This window comes from Neofelis nebulosa, chromosome 13, assembly GCF_028018385.1.
Source record: "Neofelis nebulosa isolate mNeoNeb1 chromosome 13, mNeoNeb1.pri, whole genome shotgun sequence".
NCBI lineage: Eukaryota > Metazoa > Chordata > Mammalia > Carnivora > Felidae > Neofelis > Neofelis nebulosa.
The window spans coordinates 92,480,568-92,506,772 of record NC_080794.1 but is presented as its reverse complement, the minus strand read 5'-3'; the positions used below and the strand labels follow the sequence as shown (position 1 = coordinate 92,506,772).

The window sequence follows — 26,205 nt, the reverse complement described above, 5'->3', positions numbered from 1 at the left end:
GACCACTGCACCAGGCAGGGGCGTGGGTAGTCCTGAGCACAGGGGTGTGGGGGGCGGGGAGGTAGTCCTGAGTGTAGGGCTGTGGGGGGTGGGAGGTAGTCCTGAGTGCAGGAGGTGGAAGGGTAAGTGCTCCTACCCGTTTCCCTGAGAGGAGCTTGTTAGCTGGTGATGCCTGAGTCTAATGAAATAAGAAATTTGGTAAGTTCCGGGAGAGTCTGACATATGAAGGTATCTTGACCAGAAAGAGTCTGGACAGACCAAAGCCCATGAGTAATCAGATGCTGGTGACACAATTCCCGCTGCAGGGCTTCTCAGAAGTGCTGCCGTTCCAGGCTCTCCTCTTCATTCTCTTCCTCTGCCTCTACGCCGTGGCACTCTGTGGCAACTCCCTCCTCGTGGTGGCCGTCACCCTCAGCTCCAGGCTCCACACCCCCATGTACTTCTTCCTGGCCAACCTGTCTGTGCTGGATCTTGTCTGCACATGCATCATGGTGCCCAAGGGATCCTGGTGGCGGAGAAGAGGAGCATCTCCTACTGGGGCTGCATGGCCCTGCGTGGTCGTGGGCGGTGGCAGGGGAGGTGCTGCTCTTCACTGCCGTGGCCTATGACCGCTACGTGGCCATCTGCCAGCCACTGCACTACGGCTCCATGATGAGCCCCAGGGTGTGTGCAGCGCGGGCTGGAGTTGTGTGGGCATCAGCATGCTTGGCGCTGGAGTCAATGCCTGCCTGATGTCACGGCGGACCTTCCATGGGCCCAACGTGATTGGCCACGTCTTCTGTGGGATCCCTCCTCTGCTGCTGCTCTCCTGCTCCTCCACATATGTGAACAACATCATGGCAATTATAGCTGACGTCTTCTTTGCCATGTTGAACTTCCTGCTCACCATGGTGTCCTACGGGTTCATCACGTCCACCATCCTGAGGGTTCGAACAGCTGAGGGGAAGCAGCGGGCCTTCTCCACCTGTTCCTCTCATGTCATTGCAGCCACCTTGTACTACTTCATCATCTACACCTACCTGAGCCCTGGCTCCAGCCACTCCCCAGGGACGGGCAAGGTGGTGGCTGTGCTTTACTCCACTGTGAGCCCCACCTTGAACCCTCTCATCTACAGCCTGAGGAACAAGGATATCAAGGCAGCTCTCAGGAAGATCTTGATGCACATGGCCAAAAATCTGTAAATGGGCAGTTTCTAAAGTTCGCGTTCTTTGTTGCTCTCTGACCCCTGACTCTTATGTGTCCTACCTGTTATAAATACCCTCTTTCTATGTGAGTTGCCATTGACACCTTCAAAACAGTTTTGTTGAGGAAATATTCCTCTGTGGATTCTCCACAGCATCCTAGTGAGATGTGGCTTTCGGCCGCCTGTTACTGAAAGTTTGCAATTCCCGGAATATGACACACATTAACACATAACAGATGCATTGGTTCCTTCTGAGATCCCTGGGATTGCTCACCAACCCAGAGTCTCTGCCTATGTCTTATTGACCTTCAGCAGGTGGGAGCTGGCTCAGTTCCATTAAAAGTGCCCCTGTATAGCTGCCCAGAGTTCTGCTTAGGCCACGTGGGTCTCGGTCCTGAACCGCCGAGGATGTCTCTCCTACGATAGTTGCTTTTGTGTGCCAACCTGACTGGGCCGCAGCACACCAGACAGCTGGTCAAACATAATTTCTGGGTGTGCTTGTGAGGGTGTCTCTGGAAGAGATGAACATTTGAACAGGAAAACTGGATAAAGAAGACTGTCCTCACCAGCAGGGATGGGCATCATTCAGTCCAGTGAGGGCCAGAATAGAACAAAAAAGGGAAGGAAGAGTATACTTGCTTCTTTGGCTTTCAGACCCAGAATCAGACTTACATGTTGCCCCCCAACTTACAGGCCTTCAGACTTGGACTGAATTAGTCCATCAGTTCTTCTAGGTCCCCAGTTTACAGATGGCTGGTAGTGGGGACTTCCATAACTGCATGAGCCAATTCAATAATGAGCCTCCATACGTATGTATATGTGTATTGTACGCTATATTGTATAATGCCGTTCATGTAATTACACATATATTAGTTATACTATGTTATACACATGTGTGTATGTGCATATTATGTATATGTGTGCGTGTGTGTATAAATCATCATAAGCCCAGAAGTATGTATATCTCCCACTGGTTCTGTTTCTCCAGAGAACCCTAAGACATCCCCCTTCCCATCTAATGATGGCCCTGGAATCTTTGGTCCAAGGATAGGATAAGAACCTCATGACCCAAGGCAACATGCCTCCTTGAGTCTTGTGGACACATTATTCCTGCACGGAATGCTATCTGCCTGGTTAGCTCATGCTCTTTTCACATCCCAGCTGCATGTTAAATCCTAAGTGATTTCCCCCTAACCAGACTGAGTCAGCTCCCTCCACCGTCTGCCCTCCTAGTGCCTTCTTATTTCCCTTAGAGCTACTCATTCAGTTGATTACTTAATATTTCTCATACTGGGTTTCATTAAGAGAGGGGCTATAGTTTGTGCTCACCATTGTATCCTCAGCAAGAAAACAGGACCTGGAACACAATAGGTGATAACTAAATGACACGTGATCCACAGGACTGTCTTACTTTGCACATCTATTCAAGGTGAAGATGCACATATCTATTATACAACAATTTCACTTCTGTGTGTACAACACAGGGTCACAGTTGTTTATTCCATCACTTTGTGCAGGAGCAAAAAAGTGGAAACTACCTAACCACCCGCCCATGGGAAGATAAATTAGCAAGCCATGGATTCATCACACATTTATTATCATCCCAAATCCATACATATTAATGTGGGCACACATCACACGTGGACTGTCATGTTGGATGTGCCTTTTCCACAGGGACACACAGCAAAAGCATAATGTCAAGTAAGGAAAGCAAGTAGAAAGTGACGGCAGACAGGTGGCAAGCATTGCCGTATTTGTAAAAATATTGAAATAATACATCGTATTGTTTACTAAAATAAATACATGCAAAAACATATGAAATGATGTTCAGTCTTCAGAATAGCAGTCACATCTGGGGTGCAAGGAGGGAGAGAGATTAAATGGGAAGCTTGAGTTGCTCTGTGATGTTTTCTTACACAGAGATATAAAGCAAATGTGGCAAGAAGTCAGCATCTTGTTACACGTATACATTTGAAATTTCACATGATTAAAAATAGTTTTAATTTTACTGTTAATTTTTACTACTAAAAAAGGAATCACTTGGAAAGCTCATTCAAACCTAATGAATCAGAGTCTGCATTTTAACAGGCTCCCTGGGTGATGCCTGTGTAAACCAAGGTGTGAGTACTCCTGATCCAGGGTAAAAACATGACTTTCCTGTATTGTCAGGGATCTGATACTCTCCCTCAACCCAGAGAAAGCTGAGGACCCCCTCAACTAAATTCCTCCATTTGGCAGATAATTTTTAATTTTCACTCAGCAGAAATACTCGTATACTGTTTGTTTAAAGAGAAGTTGCCAGTGTCATAATGTGAGGTTTCAGAGGTACCCTTCTTAGTAAGTGTAGGCAGCTCAGCTGGTTGGCAAGTGTACCGTGTCCCCCAGAACACCCCTCTCAATGGCCTGCAGGCCATGGGTCATGTCCCCACTGCAAGGCCCAGCCACAGGCAGCTCCCAGAGGCTCCATGAAGGTTGGGTTTCACTGCTGTGGGAGGGTCACCACACGGCACATGAGTCCCTCTGTGACCAGGTCCTGATGTACCACTGGCAGCACGGTCACGCTGTGGGAAGGCTGTAGAGGATCACACACTGCTTCAGATGGTAACGCAGTATTTGAGCTCTGAAGATAGTATTACAGGGAAAAGACTTCTTCCAAATTCTATCAAAATAGAAATCACAGGAATGTTTCCAACCACCATCCAGCCGTCTGCATTTCTATCATTCTTATCTTGCCTGACTCCAAAAGATAAATGAACCGGCTACAGAATGTTACACAGCACTGGCAGCTTGTGACCCAGCAGGATCAAAACGGTTTCAACGGGGCCCTCCGGGCCACTTTAGTCCCTTAGAATTCATCTCCCAATTTTCTTAATGTTTATTTATTTTGAGAGAGCGAGCGAGCGAGAGAGCACAAGCAGGGGAGGGGCAGAGAGAGAGAGTGAATTCTAAGCAGGTTCTATGCTGTCAGCACAGAGCCCAACATGGGGCTTGATCTCACAGACTGTGAGATCATGACCTGAGCCATAACCGAGAGTCAGAGGCTTAACCGGCCGAGCCACCCAGGCACCCCTAGCCAGGCATTTATTGATGGAAATTTGATTACTTCATTTTTGTTATAAAAATGCTACACTTGGTATTTTCATAAATATTTGAGCACTGGGTATTTATGCAGAACACAGTCTGGGAAGGGGGATGAATCTTGGAAGGGATATTTATGAACACTGACAAATTTTATTTGTTCACAAAATACAAACAATGTACACATGTATTAATTTCCCCTTCTCTTCACCAAAATTTCCAATCGGAAAGTGAAATTTTATTTCATCATTGATGTAATCTGCACTCATTGTTCCTCCTCTGTGACATGTGTTTGCCCATCGTCATGATTCATAGAGACTTCACATACTCCGTGGAGGATGCAGAAGGGCTGTAGGTCAGATGCGAGGCCAACTTAGCTGCAGAATAAAGACTACTCTAGACAACCCCAGGGCACTTACATGTAACCTCAAAAGCAGCAAACAGATCAGCAACCCATTAGTTTCCTGCCAGAAAAACTACAAAAACAAGCACAGCCCTCTGCACTGGAGAAGGGCAGGGAGCACTCTACACTGGGCAGGGACAGGGAGCACTCTGCACAGGGGAAGGGCAGGAAGCACTCTCCACTGGAGAAGGGCAGGGGAGTGCTCTTAACCGGGGAAGGGCAGGGAGCACTCTGTACTGTGGCAGGGGAGGGAACACTCTGCACTCTGCAGGGGAGCACTCCACACTGGGGAAGGGCAGGGAGCACTCCACACTGGGGAAGGACTGGGAGCACTCCACACTGGGGAAGGACAGGGAGCACTCCTTACTGGTGAAGGGATGGGGAGCATTCCGCACTGGGAAAGGGACGGGGAGCATTCCGCACTGGGGAAGGGATGGGGAACAGTCTGTACTGGGGAAGGGATGGGGAGCATTCCGCACTGGGGATGGGACGGGGAGCAGTCCACACTGGGGAAGGGACAGGGAGCAGTCCGCACTGGGGTAGGGCAGCACAGATGGAGGAGCCCTGCATCCTTCCTCTAAGTCCCAACCTACTCGGGCTGCTCAGCTGCCATCCTTACTCTGCTCCCCATATATCTTCCAGGTCTCCTGTCCCATACTCAGACCCCCACACCACTGCCTGCCTGCTCATTTCTCTCCCTCCTGACCCCAGGGATGCCCTCCTGCTGCACATCTTCCCCCAACCCCCAGGCCCCAAGGATATCCAGTGTGAGTGGGATGGGAGGGGAGGGCGGGACAGGTATGGTCAGGGTGAGGTCACGGTGAATGTGGTCAGAGAGGGTTGAGTGGGGAGGATGCGATCGGGAATGAAGATGTGAGGGTTATGGTGGGAAGGGTGTGGTCAGGGTGTGGTCATGGCGGGTGTGGTCAGAGGAAGGTGTGAGGGTGGGGTGCAGTGTGGTCATGGAGGGAGGGTGTGGTCAGAGGAAGGTGTGAGGGTGGGGGTAGGGAGGGTGTAGTTGAAAAGGGCTGGGTCCTTCCTGGAGTACTGGGGACTCTGGCACAAGGGAACACCGGAACACCACTGCAGATGTGAGGAGGGGTGGCAAGGAGCTGGTTCACTGGCTACCCCACCCCGGTGCGTGCAGAAGTGAGGAAGTCGGACACACTCGGCCCGCATCCGACCAGGGTGAAGCGGAAGGAAACACAACCCGGGCTGTGGTGGGGCCTGAGTAATGCTTCTGAGATGAATTAATGGGTGAATGAGGAACTTCCAAGGGAGTTTAATGACATCTCTCTTAGAAATGAAGATAATGAAAGACCCCGGGGCCTGGGTTCTCTCCCCACTCTGGTCTCGCTGACGTCCCATGGCCAGCACACTGTCATCAGGTCCTAGGGCATGCCGCTTCTTCTGTCTCAGCAAGAGCTTGGGGGCCCAGGCTGCAAGGAACCCCACCTGTGTTGAAGGAGAGAGATGCACGTTGGGCCCCCTGGAAACCCCTCAGAGCCCCCACGGTCTCTGGGCCCTGCTGTGTCACTGCACCCTGAAGCCAGAACATCAGACAAGAACAGGACGGGATGAGCTGGGGCCACCCTCCCACCCTTTCTGCTCAGGCCCCCTGCAGCCGACTGAGACAAGGTGCTAGAAGGACCCTGTGGGCAGCCACAAAAAGAAACCCAAATAAAACTCCAGGACCCTCCCTGGACTCCACGTCCACCCACAAGAAGATTCCAGTCTAAGGAGCAACTTTGAAGGGACAGCTGAATCCCCTAATGTCTAAGCCTGGACACAGGAGTGAGGGTCACGGACTCGTGGAGAGGTGGCTCTCAGGGTCTTTAAATGTAGGCGCTGGCCAGAGCAGAGCCCTGGGTGTAAGAGTACAGCAGGAACAGCAGCGCAGGCGCCAAGGCGCAGAGGTGCACACCGGCGGGGTTCAGGGGCACGTCCTCCTCCTCAGGGCCCTGTTCCGGTTCCCCAGCGTCATCATACTCCTCCTCCAGGGCCAGGTTCAGGGACACTCTGGGCCCCTCATCTTTCTCCCCCATGGGAACAACTCCGATGTCCTCATAAACACCCTCCGAGGGCAGACTCCCCAACATTCTGGAACCTGCAAAGGGCATGCCACAGCTTCTAGGACAGGCACTCTCACAGTCTGGGCCTACCCGCTGCTGGACCCGTGGGGTGTCTCACGCATGCCCACCCAGAGCCACGTCCCAGATAGCCGGGCAGTTAGCCCTACTACGCAGATGACATGGGGAATTGGGATACCCCTGGGGCCCTGTCCTCACACCCAGGCACCCCTCAGAAGCGGAGAAGGGCTCAGGGTCCCCTGACCCCAACTACTCCTGGGCCCATGAGTGTCACTGAGAAGTTGCCATGCAGCAGGGTTCCAGGTGGGACCTGGCAGAAAGGGCCTGTGATGGGCTGGGGTCTCCAAGTATGCCCCCAACCTCCCTCCCCCACAGTCCTGTGTCACCCGCCCCGGCCACACCCACCTACCCTGGCAGACTCTCCTTCCACGGAACCACTGAACCCCCAGGACCAGGGAGACGATGACCAGGAGGGTGGCCAGGACAAGACAAAAGGTCATGGGCAGGTTCCCGGCCTTGAGGGCAGTTGGAGGGGTGAGGGGGGAGCCTGTGAGGACAGTGAGAGGTGGGGTCTCCCCTGTGTGTCTGTGCTGCCTGGGGTATTGTGACCTTGGGCCTGGGCCACCTGAACCTTTCAGGGAGGGGGAGGGCACCCAAAGGAGATGGCCCTAGTGCTCCTCCCCCAGAGATGGCCCAGAGGTCACAAGGCTGAGGTCACAGGGCCAGGGTCAGGAGGGAGGGGGGAGGCCACAGTGTTCCAGGGTCAAATGCCCCCAGTGGGTAAAAGAAAGAACCCAGAGGAAGGAAAAAGGCATTGAAATCCAAGAGGCACAGAGAACTCCCTTCAGACATAACTTGAATCGATCTTCTGCACGACATATCATAGTGAAACTGGCAAAATACAAGGATAAAGAGAAAATTCTGAAAAAAAAAAAAAAAAAAAAAAAAAAAAAAATTAAAAAAAGGGGCGCCTGGGTGGCGCAGTCGGTTAAGCGTCCGACTTCAGCCAGGTCACGATCTCGCGGTCCGTGAGTTCGAGCCCCGCGTCAGGCTCTGGGCTGATGGCTCGGAGCCTGGAGCCTGTTTCCGATTCTGTGTCTCCCTCTCTCTCTGCCCCTCCCCCGTTCATGCTCTGTCTCTCTCTGTCCCAAAAATAAAAAATGTTGAAAAAAAAAAAAAAAAAAAAAAAAAAAGAAAATTCTGAAAGCAGCAAGGGGTAAACGTGCCCTCACATATAAAGGGAGACCTATAAGACTCGTGACTGATCTCTCCTTTGAAACTTGGCAGGCCAGAAAGGCTTGGCACGATATCTTCAGTGTGCTAAACAGAAAAAATATGCAGCCGAGAATCCTTTATCCAGCAAGTCTGTCATTTAGAATAGAAGGAGAGAAAAAGGTCTTCCCAAACAAACAAAAACTGAAGGAATTCGTCACCACTAAACCAGCCCTACAAGAGATCCTAAGGGGGATCCTGTGAGACAAAGTACCAGAGACATCACTACAAGCATAAAACATACAGACATCACAATGACTCTAAACCCATATCTTTCTATAATAACACTGAATGTAAATGGATTAAATGCGCCAACCAAAAGACATAGGGTATCAGAATGGATAAAAAAACAAGACCCATCTATTTGCTGTCTACAAGAGACTCATTTTAGATCTGAGGACACCTTTAGATTGAGAGTGAGGGATGGAGAACTATTTATCATGCTACTGGAAGCCAAAAGAAAGCTGGAGTAGCCATACTTATATCAGACAAACTAGACCTTAAATTAAAGGCTGTAACAAGAGATGAAGAAGGGCATTATATAATAATTACAGGGTCTATCCATCAGGAAGAGGTAACAATTATAAATGTCTATGCGCCGAATACCGGAGCCCCCAAATATATAAAACAATTACTCACAAACATAAGCGACCTTATTGATAAGAATGTGGTAATTGCAGGGGACTTTAACACTCCACTTACAGAAATGGATAGATCATCTAGACACACGGTCAATAAAGAAACAAGGGCCCTGAATGACACCTTGGATCAGATGGAATTGACAGATATATTTAGAACTCTGCATCCCAAAGCAACAGAATATACTTTCTTCTCGAGTGCACGTGGAACATTCTCCAAGACAGATCATATACTGGGTCACAAAACAGCCCTTCATAAGTATACAAGAATTGAAATTATACCATGCATACTTTCAGACCACAATGCCATGAAGCTTGAAATCAACCATAGGAAAAAGTCTGGAAAACCTCCAAAAGCATGGAGGTTAAAGAACACCCTACTAAAAGAATGAGTGGGTCAACCAGGCAATTAGAGAAGAAATTTAAAAATATATGAAACAAACGAAAATGAAAATACAACAATCCAAACGCTTTGGGACGCAGCGAAGGCAGTCCTGAGAGGAAAATACATTGCAATCCAGGCCTATCTCAAGAAACAAGAAAAATCCCAAATACAAAATCTAACAGCACACCTAAAGGAAATAGAAGCAGAACAGCAAAGGCAGCCTAAACCCAGCAGAAGAAGAGAAATCATAAAGATCAGAGCAGAAATAAACAATATAGAATCTAAAAAAACTGTAGAGCAGATCAATGAAACCAAGAGTTGTTTTTTTGAAAAAATAAACAAAATTGACAAACCTCTAGCCAGGCTTCTCAAAAAGAAAAGGGAGATGACCCAAATAGATAAAATCATGAATGAAAATGGAATTATTACAACCAATCCCTCAGAGATACAAACAATTATCAGGGAATACTATGAAAAATTCTATGCCAACAAATTGGACAACCTGAAAGAAATGGACAAATTCCTAAACACCCACACTCTTCCAAAACTCAATCAGGAGGAAATAGAAAGCTTGAACAGACCCATAACCAGCGAAGAAATTGAATCAGTTATCAAAAATCTCCCAACAAATAAGACTCCAGGACCAGATGGCTTCCCAGGGGAGTTCTACCAGACGTTTATAGCAGAGATAATACCTATCCTTCTCAAGCTATTCCAAGAAATAGAAAGGGAAGGAAAACTTCCAGACTCATTCTATGAAGCCAGTATTACTTTGATTCCTAAACCAGACAGACACCCAGTAAAAAAAGAGAACCACAGGCCAATATCCCTGATGAATATGGATGCAAAAATTCTCAATAAGATACTAGCAAATCGAATTCAACAGCATATAAAAAGAATTATTCACCATGATCAAGTGGGATTCATTCCTGGGATGCAGGGCTGGTTCAACATTCGCAAATCAATCAACGTGATACATCACATTAATAAAAGAAAAGATAAGAACCATATGATCCTGTCAATCGATGCAGAAAAGGCCTTTGACAAAATTCAGCACCCTTTCTTAATAAAAACTCTTGAGAAAGTCGGGATAGAAGGAACATACTTAAACATCATAAAAGCCATTTATGAAAAGCCCACAGCTAACATCATCCTCAATGGGGAAAAACTGAGAGCTTTTTCCCTGAGATCAGGAACACGACAGGGATGCCCACTCTCACCGCTGTTGTTTAACATAGTGTTGGAAGTTCTAGCATCAGCAATCAGACAACAAAAGGAAATCAAAGGCATCAAAATTGGCAAAGATGAAGTCAAGCTTTCACTTTTTGCAGATGACATGATACTATACATGGAAAATCCGATAGACTCCACCAAAAGTCTGCTAGAACTGATACATGAATTCAGCAAAGTTGCAGGATACAAAATCAATGTACAGAAATCAGCTGCATTCTTATACAGTAATAATAAAGCAACAGAAAGACAAATAAAGAAACTGATCCCATTCACAAGTGCACCAAGAAGCATAAAATACCTAGGAATAAATCTAACCAAAGATGTAAAAGATCTGTATGCTGAAAACTATAGAAAGCTTATGAAGGTAATTGAAGAAGATATAAAGAAATGGAAAGACATTCCCTGCTCATGGATTGGAAGAATAAATATTGTCAAAATGTCAATACTACCCAAAGCTATCTACACATTCAATGCAATCCCAATCAAAATTGCACCAGCATTCTTCTCGAAACTAGAACAAGCAATCCTAAAATTCATATGGAACCACAAAAGGCCCCGAATAGCCAAAGTAACTTTGAAGAAGAAGACCAAAGCAGGAGGCATCACAATCCCGGACTTTAGCCTCTACTACAAAGCTGTCATCATCAAGACAGCATGGTATTGGCACAAAAACAGACACATAGACCAATGGAATAGAATAGAAACCCCAGAACTAGACCCACAAACATATGGCCAACTAATCTTTGACAAAGCAGGAAAAAACATCCAATGGAAAAAAGACAGTCTCTTTAACAAATGGTGCTGGGAGAACTGGACAGCAGCATGCAGAAGGTTGAAACTAGACCACTTTCTGACACCATTCACAAAAATGAACTCAAAATGGATAAAGGACCTGAATGTGAGACAGGAAACCATCAAAACCCTAGAGGAGAAAGCAGGAAAAGACCTCTCTGACCTCAGCCGTAGCAATCTCTTACTCGACACATCCCCAAAGGCAAGGGAATTAAAAGCAAAAATGAATTACTGGGACCTTATGAAGATAAAAAGCTTCTGCACAGCAAAGGAAACAACCAACAAAACTAAAAGGCAACCAACGGAATGGGAAAAGATATTTGCAAATGACATATCGGACAAAGGGCTAGTATCCAAAATCTATAAAGAGCTCACCAAACTCCACACCCGAAAAACAACCCAGTGAAGAAATGGGCAGAAAACATGAATAGACACTTCTCTGAAGAAGACATCCGGGTGGCCAACAGGCACATGAAAAGATGCTCAACGTCGCTCCTCATCAGGGAAATACAAATCAAAACCACACTCAGATATCACCTCACGCCAGTCAGAGTGGCCAAAATGAAAAAATCAGGAGACTCTAGATGCTGGAGAGGATGTGGAGAAACGGGAACCCTCTTGCACTGTTGGTGGGAATGCAAATTGGTGCAGCCACTCTGGAAAACAGTGTGGAGGTTCCTCAGAAAATTAAAAATAGACCTACCCTATGACCCAGCAATAGCACTGCTAGGAATTTACCCAAGGGATACAGGAGTACTGATGCATAGGGGCACTTGTACCCCAATGTTTATAGCAGCACTCTCAACAATAGCCAAATTATGGAAAGAGCCTAAATGTCCATCAACTGATGAATGGATAAAGAAATTGTGGTTTATATACACAATGGAGTACTACATGGCAATGAGAAAGAACGAAATATGGCCCTTTGTAGCAACATGGAAGGAACTGGAGAGTGTGATGCTAAGTGAAATAGGCCATACAGAGAAAGACAGATACCATATGTTTTCACTCTTACGTGGATCCTGAGAAACTTAACAGCAACCCATGGGGGAGGGGAAGGAAAAAAAAAAAAGAGGTTAGAGTGGGAGAGAGCCAAAGCATAACAGACTCTTAAAAACTGAGAACAAACTGAGGGTTGATGGGGGGGTGGGAGGGAGGGGAGGATGGGTGATGGGTATTAAGGAGGGCACCTTTTGGGATGAGCACTGGGTGTTGTTTGGAAACCAATTTGACAATAAATTTCATATATTGAAAAAAAAAAAAAAAAAAAAAAAGAAAGACCCCAGAGAAGTGGCTGGGCCTGCTGTCCTTCCCCATGGTTCTCTGCCCAGGCTAGCACAAGAGGACAGAGTGGACGGTCCTGACCCTCCTGACCCTGGCCTGATCAGCCTAGAGTGGCTGGCTGCGGCCCTGGCACGCACCAGAGACTGCCCCTCTGTGCAGAGCCCACTGCAGGACCCCTCTGGGTCGGGGCCAGACAAGAGGGCGTGACCTGAGCCCTGAGGGAGAGCACACCTACCTGATGTCCATCCCAGTGCTGGTGGCCGAACCGTGGTCCCCCTGTCACCTGCAGGAGAAATGGGAGGGACTCCCAGGAAGAGAGGCAGCCGCAGCCCTGGGCAGCCCAGACCCTCCACCTACACCCTCAGGAAGTGTCCCAGCCCCACTCAGCCTGAGCCCAGCATGGCATGGGACAGCCGCAGAGGCAGCCAGAGGGACCCAGCACAGGGACGGCCTCAGGGCCAAGTTCTGGGTGGGGAGACCCCCTCCCCAGCCCCAGGCAAACCCTCCCACCCACGTGTGCCCCCTCCCCTCCCCACTCACGGGAGCAGTGCACGCCCGCGTCCTCCTTGTGCCCGCAGTCTCCGAGTCCCCACGGCTCTGCGGGGCAGTTCCACAGAGACGCCTCGCTGCCCCGGCACCCCACCTCGTCCAGCCACACGGGCCCTGAGCCTGGGCCAAAGGCGGCCCCGGCAAGGGCACCCACAGCTGGGCCACAGCCCAGCTGGCGGCATACCACCTCCGCGTCTGCCAGGTCCCAGGAATCGTCACACACGGTGCCCCAGGAGCCAGCGTGCCAGAGCTCCACGCGGCCCGAGCAGCTGTCCTTGCCTCCACGCACACGCAGCATGCCCTCCCCTGGAAGAGGGGGCTGTGGTCACTGCAGGGCAGGACCGAGGTAAAGAGTGCACAGGGAGGCGGACAGAAGGGTACCTGGGCAGCTGTGGGCGGATGAGCAGTTGGTCTCCCCAGAATCCTGTGTCATTTTCTCTGACAATCCTATGGGATTAAACAGCGACCATCCCTCTGTAAACGCCCTGAAAGCTTCAGAATGAAGTGTGTGGAACCTGAGTGAACTCCAGGCCCTAAGTCACGGATCAATGGCAGCCTTGCAGGTGACTTGTCAAAAACCGCCAGAGACCCACCTGCACAGGTGACCCAAGCTTCCTCTCCATGGGCACAGGAGCGTGGGTGCCATGGTGCTGAGGGGCATTGCCACAGTGTGGAGTTTCTCAGCTTGCGACACTCGATGTTGTCCAGCCAGGAGGTGCCCAAGCCAGTGTGGACAGGCCTGTTCTCTAGCCAGCCCTGCTCCCCACAGCCCAGCTGCTTGCAGATGATGGACAAGGAGATGTCTTTCAGGGCATTACTGCACACGGCACCCCACGTCCCATTGTAGAACACATCTAGCCACCCAGCACACTGGTGGGTGCCACCTCGCAGCCTCAGGGCCACTGACCCTGGAAGACAAAAGCAGTCAGGCCAGGAGAAATCTCCAAAGGATGACGCCAAAATGAGAGGGTCCCAGCACTAAAATCAATGCTGCTCAGGGGCATCGAACCCAGTGAGCCCCTAGCAAGAACCTTAAATCAGTCATGTGTCCCCGTGGCAACCTCCCACCCCAAGGATGAAGGTATCGGTTAATCTCAGGTGATCATTTAACTGCCAGCTGTAACATCTTAGCAGCTGTCACCTGATTGTCCAGAAATCCACCCTTGGAAATCATTCAAAAAAGAATAATCTTTTGCACAAGATGATCAATTTAGCAGTGATTATAAAAAGTTTTTTTTTTAAAACAGCAAAACTAAAAGGCAACTGACAGATGGGAGAAGATATTTGCAAATGACATATCGGATAAAGGGTTAGTATCCAAAATTTATAAAGAATTTATCAAACTCAACACCCAAAAAACAAATAATCCAGTGAAGAAATGGGCAAAAGACATGAATAGACACTTCTCCAAAGAAGACATCCAGATGGCCAACTGACACATGAAAAAATGTTCAACATCACTCGTCATCAGGGAAATACAAATTAAAACCGCAAGGAGATACCACCTCACAGCTGTCAGAATGACTAACAACTCAGGCAACAACACATGTTGGCGAGGATGCGGACAAAGAGGATCTCTTTTGCATTGTTGGTGGCAATGCAAGCTGGTGCAGCCACTCTGGAAAACAGTATGGAGGTTCCTCAAAAAACTAAAAATAGAACTATGCTACCACCCAGCAATTGCACTACTAGGCATTTATCCACGGGATACAGGTGTGCTGTTTGAAGGGACACATGCACCCCCATGTTTATAGCAGTGCTATCAACAATAGCCAAAGTATGGAAAGAGCCCAAATGTCCATCAATGGATGAACAGATAAAGAAGATGTGGTTTAGCGGTGCCTGGGTGGCTCAGTCGTTTAAGCGTCCAACTTCAGCTCAGGTCATGATCTCACGGTTCGTGGGTTCGAGCCCCGCGTCGGGCTCTGTGCTGACAGCTCAGAGACTGGAGCCTGTTTCAGATTCTGTGTCTCCCTCTCTCTCTGCCCCTCCCCTGTTCACACTCTGTCTCTGTCTCAAAAATAAATAAAGATTAAAATAAAAAAGAAGGTGTGGTATATATATACAATAGAGTATTCCTTGACAATCAAAAAGAATGAAATCTTGCCATTTGCAACTACGTGTGTGGAACTGGAGGGTATCATGCTAAGTGAAATTAGTCAGAGAAAGACAAAAATCATACGACTTCACTCATATGAGGACTTTAAGAGACAAAACCGATGAATGTAAGGGAAGGGAAACAAGAATAATATAAAAACAGGGAGGGGGACAAAACGTAAGAGACTCATAAATATGGAGAACAAACTGAGGGTTATGGGAGGGGTTGTGGGAGGGGGATGGGCTACATGGGTAAGGGGCACTAAGGAATCTGCTCCGGAAATCATTGTTGCACTCTATGCTAACTAATTGGATGCAAATTTTTAAAAATAAAAAATTAAAATAAAAGCAAAAAAAAAAGTAACGAGTGCAGAGTTCCATGTTTGGAGACAGCAGCAGCTCCGGCTGGTCAGGGCCCAAGCCCTCAAGCAGAGTAATCTCCACAACAGTGTGACGAAGCAATGAGACTATAATATCACCAATAATAAAGGATTTGATAGTCCTTTAAAATTATGTTTTGAATGTCTGATACATCAAAAATACCTCCACAGGATAAATGGAGACAGTAAGATATGAATTGCATGTGACAGAGTCGTAACCAATATAAATTTAAATAACCTTTAAAAAACAAAAACACTTGAAGGAAGTACATCCATGACAGATTACCAACATGTCCACAAAGGTCTCCTGCCTGTACCCACAGCCCTAGAAAGGAGTCTGTGTCCCCACCCTCCTGACTCTGGGCTGCCCTGGGACTTCAGCCGGCTGACCACATGGGGTAAGAGCAACCCTCGCTCCTTCCAGGCCTGGGCTTCCCATGCACCTCGTCTGCTTCTGCTCTCGATTTGGGAACACTGCTTCCATGTTGAATTGTGACAGAAACAGAGCGTTCCCCCACCCCTGCCCGCAGCCAGTCCCCAGCAGCAGAGTCCTATCAGTCGGCAGGTGACCAGCAGCCTGAGGGAGCCCATGAGACAAGGCGGAGGAGAACTGCAGGCACAATGGCCACTTGGAATGTACATCCGAGCACGTAGGACCGGTGTAGACGCTAAGCCAATCAGTGATGTGCACGGTACCTGGAAACTCTCCCAGAATTCATGAGAAAGAGCAGACTCCCCAAAAGATAATGAATAAAAAGGATGGAGAAGAGGTAAAATGATGAGCCCAAGTGTTACTTTAAAAGAAACAGGACGATTGAAATGAATGCAATCATCTGAGACACAGTTGAGGGAACGGCTGAAATCACTGAGAAGAAACCACACCTGAATGCTCACCCCCGCCCTGGAGGGGAGCCTGAAGACGCCCCGGGGAGGCTGCCCTGTACACACCCCTCCCAGGCTCCCCAGTGACCGCAGAACCCTGTCCCTCAAGAATGGTCACCCCCAGACAAGACCAACGTAAGGAACCTCAGATATGCACAAGCTGAAAAGCAAAGACCCTCCAAACACCACCTTTCCTGCAGCTCACGGAAACACGGGCCAGGAGCTGGGGGGAGAACCATCCGCACAAATGTGAGACGAGCCTGTGAGCAGCGGGGTGAGAGACCTGGCTGTGCCCCGCCCCGGCCCGCAGCAACGTGGCAGCAAGAGGACGGTGCAGTACACGGTGGGGGCCCCATTCGGGAAGGGGTCAGTAGGGTCTGCGGAAGGCCCACGGAAGCCCCGCGGAAGTCCCGTGGAAGGCCACGGAAGGCCCACGGAAGCCCGTGGAAGCCCACAGAAGGCCTGGGTGCACAAAGACAGTGCACCGCTCGATACCCAGCCGCCCCGAGAAGACGCCCAACTACCGACCTGAGCAGACGACGCCGGCGTCCTCCTTGTGCCCGCAGTCCCGCGGGCCCCGGCCCCCCGACGGGCACCTCCACAGCGCAGACTCGTGGCCCCTGCAGCCCAGCTCGGCCATCCAGATGCGCCCCGTCCCGGCACCGAAGGGCGCGGCGCCCAGGGCGCGGAGGGCGCGGCCGCAGCCCAGCTGCCGGCAGACCACCTGGGCGTCCCGCAGGTCCCAGCCGTCGTCACACACGGTGCTCCAGTCGCCCCCGTGCAACACCTCCACGCGCCCCGCGCAGCGGTGCGGCCCCGCGGCCAGTCGCACACGCCGGCTCCCTGCGGAGACACCGCGTCAGGGCGGCGGGCCCAGGGGCCGAGGGGCGGGCGGCCCGGGCCTCACTCACCCGAACACACGACGCCCGCGTCCCGCGTGGCCCCCGCGGGCACCAGCGGGGACGCGGACACGTTGCACTGGGTCAGGCGGGTCTCAGTGCCCAGACAGCGCGCGCGGCTCAGCCCCACGGGGAGCGCCCCGCGCCCAGGCGCCGGCGCGTCGTACGCCCGGTCGGCCTGTCCGCACCCGAGCTGCCTGCACACCACGCGGGCGCCACGCAGGTCCCACGCGTCGTCCAGGACGCGGCCCCACACCCCGTTCAGGGAGACCTCCACGCGGCCATCGCAGCGGCTCTGTCCGTCCCTCAGCCTCAGGGCGTGGGGGAGACCTGGGGAGACCGGCGGGCGAGACAGGGTGTCGGGGGAGGGGCCCTGCGCCTGCAAAGGGGAGAGGACCACCCCTCCCCGCAGGACCCCTCCCTCTCCCAGCCTCCAGCACCCACCTGAGCAGACGGCGGTGGCTGCGTTTCCCGGGGCACAGACCCGGGCCCCCAGGGTAGTTACTGGGCAATTCCATAAGTAGGGCTCTGTCCCCACACAGTGAAACACATCAGGCCAGATGGGAGCGTCCCCGACCCCAAAGTGGCCTCCTCGGGGTGTGGCCACCGCGCTGCCACAGTTGAGCTGGTGGCAGAGGACGGTGGCATCCGCTAAGTCCCAGTGGGCAGCACAGAGGGGTGCCCAGGCCCCCTGCACCTGGAGCTCCACGCGTCCCTCACAGCTGCTGCTGCCGTTAACCAGCTGGAACTCTAAAGAGGGGGCTAGGGGTCAGCGCCTCCCTCACCCGCAGACCCAGCTTGGGGCAGTTTCTTCCGGTTGCACCCAGTGTGGTGACCACAGAGCCAGGCCCTTGCCTCACCAGCCCCCTACCCACCTCAGCCCCCCGCATCCAGATCATGCCTCTCTGCAGATGGGCCTACAGTCTGTGGTATAGCCTTAGTGGGGAACACAGTCCTCTCTTCCCTCCCCCCTCAACCCCCAGAAGCAACACTTCCTAGCCAAGGACACGCACACCCCCAACTGGCCAGAGGGGCCTTCATGAGCTTAGCTTAGAGCCCCCAGGCGGAGTCATTGAGGGAGGCTGGCAGGGAAGGAGGCAAGGCTGAGCCTCAGATCCCACCCTCCCAGCCTCACCTGAGCACCTGAGCCCGGCGTCCTGGTGGTGCCCGCACTGGCGCCCAGGCCCCCGAGGGCAGTGGAACAGCAGAGACTCATTGCCTGCACAACGGAAGGCCTCTGTCCACACGAGCCCAGAGCCCTGGCCGAAGTGGGCCCCCCCAGGAGTGGACACAGCAGAACCACACTGCAGCTCCCGGCACACCACATGGGCCGTCGCCCGGTCCAGGTCAGCATCACAGACAGTGCCCCAGGTCAGGCCGCGCCTCACTTCCAGACGCCCAGCACAGGGGTGCTCACCACCCTCCAGCCGGGCTTCCATGTGTCCTGGGGGAGAAACAAACTCTCAGTTAGGGATAAGTGTTCTCAGGTGAGCAGTTCAGCCACCTCCCTGGACCACAGGAGACTCTGGCCAGGGTAGACCATCCGGGACCAGGCAGTGGGTCTGCACGTCCTGGGCAGAAACTGATAGCCAGAGACCCATACACCCTGCACCCAGAACAGAGAAGGGGTCCCTGGTCACTTCCCTGAGGTCAGAGGTCAGAGTTACCTCCTACAGGTGCCCACATGTGTGACATAGCCTCTGCCTGCCCAAGGCAGTGGCATCAAGGTCCTGTATAGTCTTGGAGGTCAGGTCAAGGCACCTCTCTGGCCACAGAACGCTGCCTTCTTAGGGGCACCAAGGAGGCTGGCCTGTCCGTCTCACATTAGCCTGCCCTAATTCCCAGAACACGACCAGAATCTGAGGGTCAATTCGCTTGCCCCTTTGAGACAGGACTGGGAGGGGGTGACCACCAGCCACCTTGACTCCTACTGGACACACGATAATCAGAGCACAGATGCTGCAGGACAGTCAGGACCCCACCCCACCCCCACCCCCACCCCCAGACCCAGGTTTCTGAGCCAGCACACCTCTGCTGGGACATAGGCGCAGACCTGAGCCCACCACACACCCACCGGTGAACCATCCACCAGCACTTCCTGTGCCCTCTCCTCTAGGCCTCTGTCTGCAACAACCCTGAGCTAGAGAGCATCGGATCTTCCCAGCACAGTGCCTTCCTCCCTGCCTTCCCTCGCCTACCCAGCCCGCTCTTAGTCCCTCTGGAACAGCAGGCTGCACAGGCATCAAGAGGGGGACACACTGTGAGATGTGAGGACAGAGCGTCCCCCAAGGGTCTGCACCGCCCCCCCCCCCCCCACAGAGCCTGGCTGTGCCCGGTGGGCCTCACCTGAGCAGACCACCTCGGCATCATGCTGGAAGTCACAGCCCCTGCGCAGGCGGTTGTTGAGTCTACAGTTCCGGATGGTTGGCTCGGTGCCCCGGCACGTCATATACTTCCCAACGACGCCCACATCCTGGCGGGGAGCCTGAAGTGCAGGCCCACACCCCAGCTCCCGGCAGAACACCGTGGCCTCCTCTTCATGGAGGCCACAGAGGCGATCCACCCCGTTCGCATTCCTGATCTCGGGGAGTCCGGAGCAGGGGCTGCGGCCCTTTACCAGCCGGATCTCCCGAAAAGTGCCATCTGAGAAGCACAGGCCCACATTACGGAAGGCGCCGACTCCGCGGGCCCCGTGGTCCCTTGGAGCCCATCACCTGCCCCAGCGACCAGACATTGCCATCCGGGCAAGCAGCCCCTACCTGGGCCTCCGCCCTGGGCCTGGGTTACAGCCTGAGACCAACCCTGCTCCTTCAAGAAGGTCATCGCTGGCTGAGAGAGCCCTTTCTGGGTGGGAGGTCACAGAGGACCCCTAACTCAGAGGGATCTATGCCTGGTTTAACATTCTGCCATCATTGTCTTGAAAATCTTGTTGTTGAACGAGGATCCCTGCATTTTCCCTTCATCCTGGGCCCATAAACCATGTCATGGGTCAGCTTCAGAGACAGGATGTTGTAAGGGGGCCTCAGGAGCTCCCTGTCACATAAGTGCCCAGAGACAGCAGAAGACCCTCACGACAGACCTCACAGGGAAAGCATTTGCCTCCTGGTCACTTTTGAAATCATGTTTAGATACCTAATGTTAAATACCTATGGTGGGGGGTGGGGGTGGGGTAGGGACAGGGGTGTCAGGCCCTCAGGCATCTAGAAGACAAGGTGTCTCTGACCTCCCCCCCGTCTGTTTCTGCGTCTCCACGTTCCCGCATTGCTGTTTTACTTATTTGTTCACTGTTTCTCCCGGGACAGTACAGTCCATGCAGCAGGACTTTTGTCTGGTTTATTCACAGCTGCATATGGCCAAGCACCTAGAATAGAGCCTTGCGAATAAGCATCTGTTGGGTGAAAGACGAAGGGCCCCTTACAGGAGTGACCGAGTCATGAGAGACTGGAACCATGACAGGTCAGCATGGTCCAGTGCCCTGGGAGGAGCCCCCCACCTCCGCCACAGAGCCACCAGACCCTCTCTCCACCCCTCCCCCAGGCCCGCCCACCTCCTCCTCCTCCCCCTCCTCCCCCAGACCCGCCAGCTTCCTCCCCCTCCCCCTCCCCTTCCCCCAGACCCGCCAGCTTCCTCCCCCTCCCCCTTCCCCTCCCCCCAGACCCACCAGATTCCTCCCCCTCCCCCTCCCCCCCAGGCCTACCCACCTCCTCCTCCTCCCCTCCTCCCACAGACCCGGCTCCTCCTCCCCCTGCACTAGACCCTCTCTCCCCCTCTCCACCAAGCCCTCCTCCCCCTCCTCCCCCAGACTCACCCTCCTCCTCCTCTTCCCCCTCCTGTTCAGACTTACTCGCACACAGAGCGACCACCACCCACTCATGGGGACACTCGGTCTGTGTCCAGGCCCCGAGGCTGCACTCCCAGAGGGAGGGCTCGTCACCACTGCAGGACACGTTGTGGAGCCAGGGCCGCACCATCTCCCCGGGCAGTGGGACGTACTTGGGGGCTCCCACAGCATGTCCACAGCCCAGCTGCCTGCAGACCACGGATGCCTCTGCCAACGTCCACTCCTGGTTGCACACATGTCCCCACTGCCCATCGTGTAGGACTAGCACCACTCCGTCGCAGGGACTGTGTCGGTACGCCAGCCTCAGGTCTCTTGGTCCACCTACGGAAGAACAGGCCAGCCTCAGAGGGGCCCGGAACAAGTTCGCGGGGTGGAGGGTGAGCCAGCGCCCGCTGGGAGGTAGGAAGACTCCTGCGTTTGCCTGGGGCTACTTCCAAGGCCTTGCTGCGAGGCCTCAGCACAAAGCCAGGTCCCCCTACCCCCACCCCCAATACTCACAGTCCAGAAAGGTGATGGGGTGGAGTCACATGGAAACCCTCCTACTGCCCCCACGCAGCCCTGCATCCTCACCTCCACAGACCCCCTTCCCTCCCTCCAGGACCACGGCCTCTGCTCCCCTCCCGAGCCCTCTGAGGCCCCCACGATGTGGGTGACCCCCACCCTCTTGGCAAGGAAGTGCCCTTGTGTTCCGCTGCCTGGAAGCGGGGTGGCTCTGCCAGGCCACCCCTCCCCACCCCCAATCGTTTCTCCAGTGCAGTAGAGGCACTGGGGCCCCTGACTCTCTGTTTCCTGCCTCACCGGCCGGCCCCCTGCCCTTCCAGTTACAATCTCTAGGCCGGCCTCCTCAGGTCTCAGGGTCTCAGCAGCTCCCTGGACCTGAACTTGGACCAACAGGACCTCCCCACCAGGGCCACGGATGCACTTCCTCAACCATGCCCCTTCTAGGCCCTGCGTCCTGGTTCTCTCTGCACAGCCTCTCCCCATCACAGCCCCTTGGTCCTCACAATCCCATCCACAGCTGGTGCAGAAGAAACACAACAGCAGCCATGAAGAAGTCTTGCACACAGTCCCAGCCTGGGCCACCCCAGACCACCTCCAGTGCCCACCCTGAACTCATGTGAGGAGGGGACAGAGCGCAGGCTCCCACATATAGGTCCAGAGAAAGGCATGCCCCTCTCACTGCCCCTCTCACCGCCCCGTGATGGTCGTCATTCACCGCTGGCAACCTCCCCCACAGCTTCCTCACACCCTGCCGGCCTGTTCTTCTGCAGACGTAAACGTACACACATATCTGCATCTTTAACACAAAACGGGATCCCCTCCAGCATTCCCACACCGCTCCCGCCAGACAGCATCACTGCCCACAGATTCCTGCCACCAGCACCCGGGATGCCCCTACTGTCCAGCCCTGAGGTCACCCCCTTGCTGGACTCTGGATCGGCCTGCCCAACAGAGTGTTCTTCCATCAGCTTCCAGAGCACTGGACACCGACTGCTACCCTCTCCTGTCTCTCTGCCCAACTCACATGCGTGCACGTACTCGCACACACATGCACACTCTCACACTCTCTGACACTATCACAAACGCATGCACGCACTCACACATGTGCATGCTCTCATATACTCTCTGACACACTATCACACATATGCATGCATGCACTCACTCTGACACTCACACACACATGCTATCACACACTCTCTGACACTATCACTATCACCCATATGCACGCTCTCACACACTCCCTACCACACACACACACACACACACGCTCTCACACCCTCTCTGACACATACTATCACACACTCACCCAGAGGCTCCGCGTTACTGCAGTACCCCCAGGGGTCATTCTGTCACGTCCAGCCTCTCTGTGCTGTTCCACCTGACAGAACCCCTCTCTACAGGCTCCTGCCCATGATTCTGCCTCTTGTCTTCTAGACCCGGCAGCCCTCACACCCCTGGGCCCCCTCCCCAGGTTGTTGCCACTCCCTGGAACAGTGAGTGAGCTGGGGATCACCCTCAATGCCAGGTGCAGCCAGCTTTCACACTCCCCCACCAGCACCCCAGCCCCAGGGACAGGGGTGGAACAGCCCCTCTGCTGGACCTATCAGCACCTCATGTCCATCGGGGTCACTGGGACCAGACGCTAGCCATGCCCCCTCATTCCATCCAGGCTCTGACCCAGCTCCGCACCCTGGGTTCACCCTGGAGTTAGGCTCAGTCAGTGTTGGAACAAGAGTCTCTGGGGGTACACAACTTTGGAGCCCACATGCCCTCCTGCCCTCCTGTGGACGACCCATCCACGTCCAGGCTGAGCAAGAGCCAGAAAGACATCTGGTCACAGCAGGAGATCCCCATACCCCAGGGTCTCAGCTTCTACAGAACCACCGCCTCCAGAAGCCTCCATAGATGAAGGAAGGAGAAACTTACCAACAGGGACTGCCCTGAGAGTGAGGAGAAGGGTCCCCAGTCCCAAGGCCCAGAGAGCTGCCTTCATGGCACCGTGACCCCCAGGGCTCAACCAGTTCCTGCTGTTCAACTAGGACAAGAGCAGAGATTTCAGTCCAGAGTGAAATATGCAGAAATAGTAGTCACCAATGGCCTCCAGGAACCAGTGGAGACAGCAAGGGCCTTTCCAGAGCATATCAGGGGCCTCAGAAGCCCTGAGCACATGAGCAAGGGCCCCAGGCTGCGGGTTTCCTCTCACACTGATAACTGCTGACAGACCAGGTTCACTCAGACCCAAAATCAAGCAGGTAGTCCAATCTGCCCACAACCGCAGCCGCAAAGCCCTGTGTGCCTCTGCCTTCCACCCAAGCCCAGTGGCTCTGGCTCCCCACCACAGACAGTGACACAATGACAACCGACTTCTGGGGACCAGCAAGGACTGAGTGGGAGCCCCACAGCACCAGGAGAATGAGACAGGCCAGGATAGCCTCACAAAGCCCCTAAAAACTGAACTGTCATTGGAACCAAAGCCACAAAAGGCCAGAACCTACACCCTGAGCTCAAACAGGTGGCTACCTGCCAACCTGGAAAAGTCTCCTAACATCACAACCAAAATTGTCCAAAACACAAGTGAAAATCACTCATCATTTGAAACCATCACACTCAGTGAAAGTTGTCAGACACAAAACACCACCTGTATGACTCCACTGATATGAAACGTCCTGACGAGGCAAATCCACAGACAGGGACAGTGGCTGGGTGGCTGCCAGGGGCTGGAAGGAGGAGAAAATGGAAATGACTGCTGATATATATATATGGGGCTTCCTTGGGGGAGATGAAGGTGCTCTGAAATCAACTAGTGTGATTGCTGCATAATTCTGAGTATGTAGAAACTACTGGATTATACACTTTTTTCCAAAATTTTGTGACGTTTATTTATTTTTGAGAGAGAGAGAGAGAGAGAGAGAATGACAGAGTGAAGGGGAGGGGCAGAGAGAGAAGGAGACGCAGAATCCGAAGCGGGCTCCAGGCTCCGAGCTGTCAGCACAGAGCCCGAGGCAGGGCTCGAACTCACAGACCGCGAGATCGTGACCTGAGCCAAAGTTGAACTCTCAACTGACTTAGCCACCCAGGCGCCCCTAAAGTTGTTACTTTTTAAAGAACCAAGTGGAGATGATAGAACTGAAAATACAGTAACTGAAGTTGCTTTAAAAAATCACCAAATGATCTCAAGAGTAGAATGGAAATGACAGAGGACAGCATCAGTCAACTTGAAGACAAACAGAATTTACCTAATATAAACAAAAGAGAGAAAACAGACAACAATAATATAGCCTCAGAGACCTTGGGACAATAACAAAAGATCCATTATTTCTATCAATGGAGATCTGAGAAGTAGGGGAGAGAGGAAAGAATATGAAGAAACAATGGCTGAAAACTTCCCAACACATAAACTTACAGATTCAGGAAGCTGACTAAACTCCAAACAGGATAAATCCAAATAAATTCACACCAAAACACATCATAATTAACATTCTGAAAACTAAAGATTAAAACAATCCTAAAACCAGCCAAAGAAAAATGATACATCATCTACAGAGAAAAACCAATTAGAATGACAGCAAATTTCTCCTCTGAAATGGAGACCAGTAGGGAGTGAACCAGTTTTTAAGTGCTGAAACAGAGGATGTGTCAAGCCTGAATTCTACGTGTGTGAAACTATCCTGCAGAAATTAAGGGGAAGTAAAGGCATGCTCAAGTGAAGGAAAACTAAAAGAACTTCTTGCTAGCAGACATATTATTACATGATAGTTAAAGAAAACTCTCCAAACAGAAAGAAAATGATAACAAAAAGATGGGGCTTTCAGAAAGGAAAGAAGAACAATGAAATGGATAAAAGTAGGAGTGACTATAACAGACTGTCCTTCACTTTGTGAGTTTCTTCAATCACATTTTATGTTATGACACTACCAGAAGTAGTGCTCAGGGAATACAGAGGAAATACTTAGCACAATTATGTGTTTAAATTGGGAGGGTAAAAACCAAAATTTAAGTAAGGTTTCCATATTTCACCTGAAGTGGTAAAATGTCAACACCAGGAGGCTGTTATAAGTTCCATACAAGGCAACCAATAATAAAATTATACAAAATACAAAAATATTATAAATACATCAAAATAGAAGTCTAAAAAATGTTCACATAACTCACAAGGAGACAAGAGAAAAAGAAACATGTACATGAGAAACAAGGGAACAAATAGAAAATAAAAAGCAAGTGGCAGATATAAGCCCCAACACATCAGTAATAATTTAAATGTAAAGGTTCTAACCACACAAATTAAAAGACAGATGTTGGCAGAGTGAATTTTTAAAAATTATCCAAATGTGTGCTGATTCAAGAAAAAAACATTTCATGTGAACATTAAACCAAAAAAAGAAGTGGCTATATTGATATCAGACAAAATTTTCAGATAAAAGGAAATTACTAGGAAGAATGGGGGACATTACATAATGAAAAAAGACAAATCCACAATTCTTGGGCACTTCAAGATGCCATTCACAGCAATCAACAGAAACTCAGCAAGGTCTGGAAGAATGGAACAGCAACCAACAGGATCACAGAGCACTTCCTACAACAAAGTCGAATACACATTCGTTTCATGCACACATGGTACATTCACCAAAACTGACTGTATCCTAGGTCACAAAATAAACCTTAACAAGCTTAAAATAATTTAAATCATACAGAATGTTT

The 26,205-nt window shown here is 51.6% G+C and overlaps 1 protein-coding gene and 1 pseudogene across 2 annotated transcripts; one reads left to right on the top strand and one right to left on the bottom strand.

Annotated features, from left to right (window-relative positions):
• The first annotated feature begins 266 nt into the window (after positions 1-266).
• LOC131492486 (olfactory receptor 13A1-like) lies at positions 267-1,181 on the top strand (annotated as a pseudogene).
• Positions 1,182-5,930: 4,749 nt separating this feature from the next.
• SCART1 (scavenger receptor family member expressed on T cells 1) lies at positions 5,931-24,235 on the bottom strand. 2 transcript variants are annotated; one of them, XM_058698250.1, is made up of 14 exons: positions 23,434-24,225; positions 21,010-21,327; positions 19,512-19,808; positions 18,301-18,609; positions 17,610-17,915; positions 17,178-17,495; positions 16,795-17,109; positions 13,501-13,815; positions 13,289-13,354; positions 12,899-13,213; positions 12,594-12,641; positions 7,164-7,301; positions 6,589-6,771; positions 5,931-6,119 (listed from the first exon to the last, which is right to left on the bottom strand). In XM_058698250.1, the coding sequence occupies exons 1-14, from the start codon at positions 23,498-23,500 to the stop codon at positions 6,049-6,051; spliced, it is 3,066 nt and encodes a 1,021-aa protein (XP_058554233.1). In that variant the 5' UTR covers positions 23,501-24,225; the 3' UTR covers positions 5,931-6,048. The 2 variants fall into 2 exon arrangements, with proteins under 2 accessions (XP_058554233.1, XP_058554234.1); XM_058698251.1 differs by lacking the exon at positions 5,931-6,119 and having other exon boundaries at positions 6,595-6,771; positions 7,160-7,301; positions 23,434-24,235.
• Between the last annotated feature and the right edge of the window lie 1,970 nt (positions 24,236-26,205).